Source organism: Aphelocoma coerulescens, chromosome 1 (genome assembly GCF_041296385.1).
Source record: "Aphelocoma coerulescens isolate FSJ_1873_10779 chromosome 1, UR_Acoe_1.0, whole genome shotgun sequence".
In the NCBI taxonomy this organism is placed as follows: Eukaryota; Metazoa; Chordata; class Aves; order Passeriformes; family Corvidae; genus Aphelocoma; species Aphelocoma coerulescens.
Window position 1 is genome coordinate 79,936,803 of NC_091013.1, and position 8,101 is coordinate 79,944,903.

Genomic DNA, 8,101 nt, shown 5'->3' on the forward strand with positions numbered 1-8,101 from the left:
TGTATATTCTATAATGTTATTTCTTATCAGCCAAGGCAATATTTATTAACAATTGCAGTGCTAACAATTTCAACTGCTAAAAATTGCTGTTGTACTAGTGTAACTACTGAAAAGTTGCAGAATTTATTTTCAAAATCATGAGATTTGTTATATATTTTTATTGTTTATTAAACGTTAAAAAAAAAAAAATTCTAGCCAAGAAAAGTAAGTTATTGCAGCATTGTTGCCAGTTATTGCCAGTGCAAGTTACTGCAAAATAATTAAAAGGTGTGGTTTGCTTCTGCCCATTTCTTCCTGCAGTCTGTCAATATTCAGAGACCTCATGTTTGTACGAGGATACAGTTTCAGAGCCCTCAGCTGGAGAACGGATGCCTAAACCACAGTGTTGGGGAGGAGAAACAAACCAGCCATCTAAGCATGTTTACTTCCAGCAACAAGGAAGTTCTAACTTGTCCCTAAGTGGTGACTCACTGGGTTGGGACTATAAAAGTTAAGGTAACTGCTCTCTAAAACATCGGGGCTTCAGACTTCAGAAATCCAACATGATGCAATCAGGACTTCCAGCTGTTTTCTTTTTCTTGTTGGGTTTGTCATTTTGCCTGACAATCCCTATTCCCCTTGAAGACAGCCATGAATTCACAGAGAAAGACCTTCAGTTTGCCGAGGTACAGTATAAAATAATTTATTTGCATGTTCCACAAACAGTAAGTTGTGCAGTTACAACTGGTTGGAAACCAGGCTTATTACTTCTTTTCCCCTTCTTAGCGCTATCTCAGGACTCACTATGATCTCCGTCCGAATCCTGCTGGCATAATGAGGAAGAGTGGAAACACAGTGGCCGCTAAACTTCGGGAAATGCAAGCTTTTTTTGGCTTGGAGGTGACAGGCAAACTAGATGAAGAAACATATGAGCTGATGCAGAAACCAAGATGTGGTGTCCTAGATGTGGGAGAATATAACTTTTTCCCTAGAAAACTCAAATGGTCAAAAATGAATTTGACATACAGGTAAATGCCTGGTATTTTGAGTGTTATGGCTGTTATTACCTTCTTAGCAGGTGCATTGTCCAGTAGGTCGCTCAGTATTTGAGTTTGATGTGAGAAGGGTGCATTTGAGTTTGAAAAAATTAATATTGCAGTTTAAAACTCTTACAGCCCCACTTTTGGAAAGGTGCTCCCAGCCTACCTTGCATTTCAAGGAATTAAACATGAATTTTTTCCATTACACTTTGTCATGGAAAAGGAAACCTGGTGTGGTGTAAGCTAGCAGCTCCTCCTTTGGCCTCTGTATAGACACTCAGGACGCATCTATGGGGCCAAAAGAAAGAGGGGTAGGGACTCAGATCATGCACTTCTCTGGGTCACTTCTTAGCTCTGTTAGGACCTGGTTTAGTGCTTGCTCCACAGAGGACTTGACCGGGACAGAGTGGTGTAGATGCAAACCAGTCTGTGCAGCATGGCTGTGAGAGCAGTCTCTTCCCCTTCACATTCCAGGTGCAGATGTCTGTGTTTGATCAGACAAATCCCTGTACCATGGCCTCAGAAAGTTGACCTTAGGAAGTGAAGGGCTGACAGCTCACATGTTAGCACCTTCTCCTCTAATTCTGCAAGGTTGTCAGCCTGGAATCTTAAACAGCTGCAGACTGAGTTTATTTAGCAGATTCCAAATATGAAATCACTAAACTCTATTAGTTCCATAGCTGGTGATAAATATTATTTTAATATGGACAATTATAGCCTATAAAAATCACTTTGGATAATGCTTTGCTCCTCCAGGAAGTGAGGATCATGAAATATTTTTATTACATTAAAAAGTTTGAAGTTACTGATATGATTTTACTTAATACTGAATATATCTGTTATTTTCTAAAACTTCTGGTGCATAGAAAACCAGTTACAGAAAGCTGTTGTATCATTTCAGATATCTCTGAAATATTTTAATGAAGATAGAAATGTTTATTTTTATTTTTTTAATACTGTATGCAGCTGCTAAGCTCCTTGTTACCCAATAAGGCCATATGATAAAAGCAAAATTTAATGAGGTGTACAGTCAGGTAAAAGTGCATTTCATATTTCTTCAATTCACACAATTTAACTGGAGATATTAATGTGTTTGACAGAATTATGAATTACACTTCAGATCTGAGACATAATGAAGTAGACAGAGCTTTCAAAAAAGCATTTAAAGTTTGGTCTGATGTGACACCACTGAACTTCACCAGGATACGAAGTGGTATAGCTGACATCATGATCTCCTTTGGCACTAAAGGTAACACAGAACCAATTGTTCTTACTTTATAAGTAAACAATATTCCTATATACATAAGATGGAGTAATTAATTTAACTGCTTTGAATTTTGCTTTATAGAACATGGTGACTTTTACCCTTTTGATGGACCCTCTGGATTACTGGCACATGCTTTTCCCCCAGGCCCAGACTATGGAGGAGATGCCCATTTTGATGATGATGAACTTTGGTCAGATGATTCTAAAGGTAACAGAAGATCCTGAGATTATTTGAAATGATGATAGATGGAAAAAGTATCCCTGTTTGATACCTGTAAACAGTTTGTTTTGCCTGTTTTCTGTTTGTTTATCATTATGTTCACTGTACACACATAGGAAGCTGAGTTTAACCTCCAGTCATAAATGGAAGTTTAGTGTGTGCTTAGCATAAATTTTAATATAACTCTCCTAAGTAAAAAAATTACACAAATGAGATTTTGTCATTTTGGCATTTCACTAGGGGCAGCTAGGTCTGATCACAGACTGATAGGAATAGCCTTACTGAAGCCTATAGCTGTACATTGCTTGCATTGAATTTGAAAACTCATTACCATGCCTATTCAGGACAGTGTTTTAATAGAACAAAACCCCATTTTTTTTTTTTTTCTGCACTGTATGAGGTCACCCTCCTGTCATTAAAGCTAATTTCTGCAATACTGAAAATAATATGGACTCTCTACAGCAGGTGAATTCCCAACTAAAAAATGTTCTTGATATCAGTAGGACCAAGACTTCAACCTAGAGCTTTCCTGTGTTGCTAAGAAATTTCGAGAAATCTAAATCTCCCTACCTAGCAACATTTTCATATAAAATTTAGGCTGAACATCAGCTGCGAGACACTAGAACTATTAGGCCCTTACCAATGCAAAACCCATCGTAGTTCACAAATGACAAGCAATTATGTTTAGTGGAAGGTGCCCCTGCTCAAGGCAGGGGGGTTTGAATCCTTAAGGTCCCAAACCATTCTACAATTTTATTAGTTATGTGTAATTTTTCCATGTATTCAGTTGTCTCATTCATTGTCCCATATGTTAAAGCACAGTGTCAAAGTTAGTACGGTGATGCAAGGAGATAACACATTTACTTTTGCTGTGGTTTGTTATAGGCTATAACTTGTTTCTTGTTGCTGCCCATGAATTTGGTCATTCACTGGGACTTGAACACTCTAGAGACCCTGGAGCTTTGATGTTTCCAATCTACACATACACTGGAAAAACTGGGTTTGTTCTCCCTGATGATGATGTGCAAGGGATCCAAGAGCTCTATGGTAAGTCTGTCTAATACATAATATATGTCTCTCGTATCATTATAGCCTGTTGCACATGCACTGCACAGTTACTGTGAGATGCAGATGTTCAATAACAACAGTCATGACTGATTAAGAATGATTCACTGGAACAGGAGATGGTAGATTTAATAGTTCAGAGGGAAAACAATTAAGTGATGCTGTAGACCAGAGCTGGTCACTGACCTCTCTCCTTTAGTGGTAGGTGATGGGGAGCAGAGTCTTTCTACTTTTTGGCCTGCCTGAAAAGAGAGGGTCTAAAAACAGAGTCTAAAGGTAGAAACAGAACTATCCATGCTTCATTATGGAAAGAATAAAGCTTTTGGGGACCTTCAAAACCTGGTATAAAGAAAGCAAGTTCATTTAGCATCTGTGCAGCATTCTTGAGCTGCCAAGTCCATGAAGGTATTTGGTTATAGGAGAGAGAGAACAGACTTTCCTGGTAAAAATTTTTTGCCTGTTATGTTTGTATTCATCATGATCTTGGGAGTTCTTCCATGCTTTATTCAATATCATGATCAACAGAAAGGAAATTAACATTGTCAAGCTTACATCATATGATATGATTCCAGGTGCTGGAGACAAAGATCCAAACCCAAAGCATCCCAAAACACCAGAGAAATGTGATGTAGAATTATCACTTGATGCAATAACAGAACTTCGTGGAGAAATGCTGGTCTTCAAGGACAGGTAAAGAGACTTCCACATCATGGATGGTGGGTAGTGGATAAAGTTTGAGCAAGCAAAAACACCATTTCAGGTTTTTACTAAAGATTTGGGTAAACATACATTTAAAAGAGCACAAATCAATATAGATGTCTCTTAAGGAACTTTTTAGGCAGGATTTATAATACAACTACAGACTTGACTGCCCAGTAATATGTTGTGAAGATAATATGGCTGAAGACTGACATTTTTGTACACATTTTTAAATTCATGGGACTTTCTTCAACATGCGTAATCTGCTAATATTTATTTGGGTGAAGTTGTACTGCACTCAGGAGTTTCACATGGGACAGCAGTGTTTCTCTTATTCTAAATGAAAGAAGTTTAAAATTTGTTATTTTTTGAGGTGACCACTGTGTGAGTGACAGAAATTGTCTGCAGCTGATGACTATGAGGAAAGGAAAGGTCTAAGAGGGGCTCTGTGTATTCAATATTCTATGTTACGATAACTATTAATTCACCAGTAATTTATTTTAATTATAGCACATCAAAGATACTGCTATTCTATGCTGTGACAAGAAGCCTAAAATATATCCTCTTTTTCTCAACTAGGTTTTTCTGGCGACTGCACCCTCAGATGGTTGAGGCAGAACTGGTGTTACTTAAGTCCTTTTGGCCAGAGCTTCCAAATAAAATAGATGCAGCCTACGAAAATCCCATCAAAGATCTTGTGTTCATGTTTAAAGGTGAGATTTCGATTTTGTTGTTGGCAGAAAAATATACATATTTAATCAAGCTCAACAGGTGGTGTAAAGGTAATCAATAGAAGAACAAAGCATCCTACCTTCCTCGCTCGAAAAACAAACAGTTGGTTTCACCCCATGCGCATCTATAAAATTTTCAGTGAATTAGGAGATGTACAATTAAGTTAGGATGCCCAGAGTCATAGTACAAATAGTCTAATACCTACTGAGTACGTGAGCCAAAAATCTCTTTGTTGTATGAAAATAGGGATCATGGTATGCTCATTTCATTCTGCTCTCAAAACTGAGTCTTTACAAAAGAATCACCCATACCTTGTTCATATTCTCAGGGAAAAAAGTCTGGGCTTTGAATGGCTACGACATAGTTGAAGACTTCCCTAAAAAGATACATGAAATGGGATTCCCAAAAGAAATGAAAAGAATAGATGCAGCAGTCCATGTTAAAGACACTGGCAAGACTCTCTTTTTTACTGGAAATAAGTACTGGAGGTAAGCTGGAGACAGGTCAATCTCGGTGTCCCTAGTCATAACCTGTCCAGATGTATGGAAAGATCAGGAGTTTGGTTCAAACCAGGCATTTGACTGTTCCAGTCTGTGGTTGTCATTAATGCTGTGTACAACATGTTGTAAAGGCACATGCAAGCCTTTTATAAAAGTATGGGCACAGACTGTAAAAGCTGAATGAGTGTAAGGAAATGAGAACAAAGTGCTCTAATCTGGAGGAATTTGTGATTGGTCATGCCTGCTAGACAAAATTCGCATCTTGCTTCCTTGAGTTGCTTGTGTGACATGAAATGCTATCAGTGCTGTGAGTAAGAATTCTGTCCCACTCTAGGGTGTCTCTTTTTTATTGTCCATGAGTGGGGCTTGCAACCAGGTCTCATGCATAATTAAGACTTTACCATAGGCTTGTACTACCAATACATCCAGGTGCAATAATCTCCATATAATATATACTTTATAGATCAGTTCTGAAAATGTAGCTCCATTTGCTTTGTGCTTATTCTACTTCTGGTGGAGGTCTTCCCTGTGTATTGCCCCAAGTTTTACCACTGCACTAGACAGACTGCTGGCTTGCTTTGGGTGTGGGTAACTTCAAAACTTATGGAGGGCGCAAGCTAAACTCCCAGGCTGCTTAAATCCCCTGATTCTGTTTTCTTTTGTGTTTCATATAGTTATGATGAAGAGGCAGAGGTTATGGAAGCAGGCTACCCCAGGCTGATAGAGGAAGAATTCCCAGGAATTGGTGAAAAAGTGGATGCAGTCTATGAAAGAAATGGTACATAATCTGATTATGAAACTTGATTACAATTAATTGCCCTTGAAACTTGAGATTAAGGTTTTGTAGGAAACTCTGGCATTTGTAATTTTAATTTCTTCTCATCAACACTTCTGTTCTTGGCTGAATCAGTTTTCTGATCTAAATTGTGCTCTAGCCAAAAAAAGAGCCGCCTCCTTGCTTAGGGAACCTAAAGTGATATGCTTAATGTAGAAGCATTATAATGTGTCTGTTCCTTCAAATGGAGCACATTCCTGCCCAGATTTTCAAGGAGAGTTTCCAAGTCAGTCTTAAAAATTAGCATGCCAACCCTGTATTTTCCTGATCAAGTGCAGTAAGAATTTGACACAAGATTAAAAAGCACCAGTTATTTTAAAACTCTGATCCAGCTCTAGCAAGCAGAATGAGGATCTTTAAAAAATTTAGCTCAGCATTCTAAATATGAAAATGTTGCATTAGAGTTTTAAGGATAATTTTAATATAACAACACAGTTTCTTAGTGTTAATACTTTTTACCTTTCCTTTTCCTTAGGTTATCTCTACTTCTTCAATGGACCACTGCAGTTTGAATACAGCATCTGGAGTCAAAGAATTGTCCGTGTCCTGCATACTAACTCCCTATTTTGGTGCTAATTACAGCTGAGCACCATGTCATAGGCTGCAGGGCAGCCTGTAGCACATGGGAATATTATTAAAGTGGGCATTTAGGTTTACCAAAGGACAGAAAGGTTCTATGAACAAGTACTGGGCTACCTACCACCAAATATACACTGTATATGTGGACTTATATAGCTGCATGTCACTCTGGAATTGATTTAACTTAATAAGAAAGGAGAAAAGAAATCATTAGCATTTCAAGGGACATTAAACCATTTAAAGTTTGTCTAGTATTGAAGTGAGATGCTGGATACATCACACATTATCATGAATGCTACTAATTCCCAGTAATCTTAGCACATCTAGCATCTTTCAAGGATCTCTTAGCATGTTCCAAGAAATGGACCTGATAAACCCAGGAGCATTATATTTTTAAACTAATCCTTCTTCCCTTTTTGAAGTTCCTTTTAATGTACTGGGTATTCCGATGTGTAATGAATGAGTCAGGTCTGCATGAGGACTCCTTGAGCAAGTAACACGAGGCAGCAATGATGAAGTTAGGCAATTCAAAAGTATTTGGCTGCATCCCTGTTGAATGGGAATGTCCCCCTGGAAGCAGATGCCCATGTCATCTTTAGAACAAGGAGAAGGTATAGAAGCAGTGAGATGTCATTCCAAAGCAGACAGGAAAGCAGGAAAAGGGAAAATCACTCCCTGCAGAAATCACAAGCCTGTATGATACTGGAGAAACCGGAAGGAAGCAGCAACAGAAGAATCACACAGGTTGAAACCATGTATGATGCTGCATATGGTATCACAGCCCACGGTTTCAGCTGGTGTTAACTGAAGTGACATTTACAGAAGTTATGCCTGTGCCAGGAGAGAACCTGAATATCCAAAGCAAAATATTGAAAAGAATGTATTTTTTCATGTTGGCCACTCTTTTAATATCTATATCAATTGTTTCAGTATATTGTAAGATTTTGTTTCATTTAGTTTTGTTTTAAGCAATGCATATGATGTGGGACTGTGATTCTTTTGATTTTAAAAAATAATATTAAATCAACTGGAGGAATAAATCGACATTGTGCAATTACTTAAATTAAAATTTTATGGGCTGCCTGTCTCAGAAGCAATATAGAGCTATTGGACAAAAGAAATCAAGACCCTTAACCTGTGCATTATATTAGTTAAGATTTTCACCTCTGTTTAAAAATATGATCAA

At 37.9% G+C, this 8,101-nt stretch overlaps 1 protein-coding gene across 1 annotated transcript; it reads left to right on the forward strand.

Moving 5' to 3' along the window:
* The first annotated feature begins 530 nt into the window (after positions 1-530).
* LOC138119149 (collagenase 3-like) lies at positions 531-6,912 on the forward strand. Its single transcript, XM_069030719.1, has 10 exons — positions 531-665; positions 766-1,007; positions 2,120-2,268; positions 2,368-2,493; positions 3,391-3,552; positions 4,143-4,260; positions 4,849-4,982; positions 5,330-5,489; positions 6,176-6,279; positions 6,812-6,912. Exons 1-10 carry the CDS (start codon positions 543-545, stop codon positions 6,910-6,912), a joined length of 1,419 nt encoding a protein of 472 aa, XP_068886820.1. The 5' UTR covers positions 531-542.
* Positions 6,913-8,101: the final 1,189 nt, after the last annotated feature.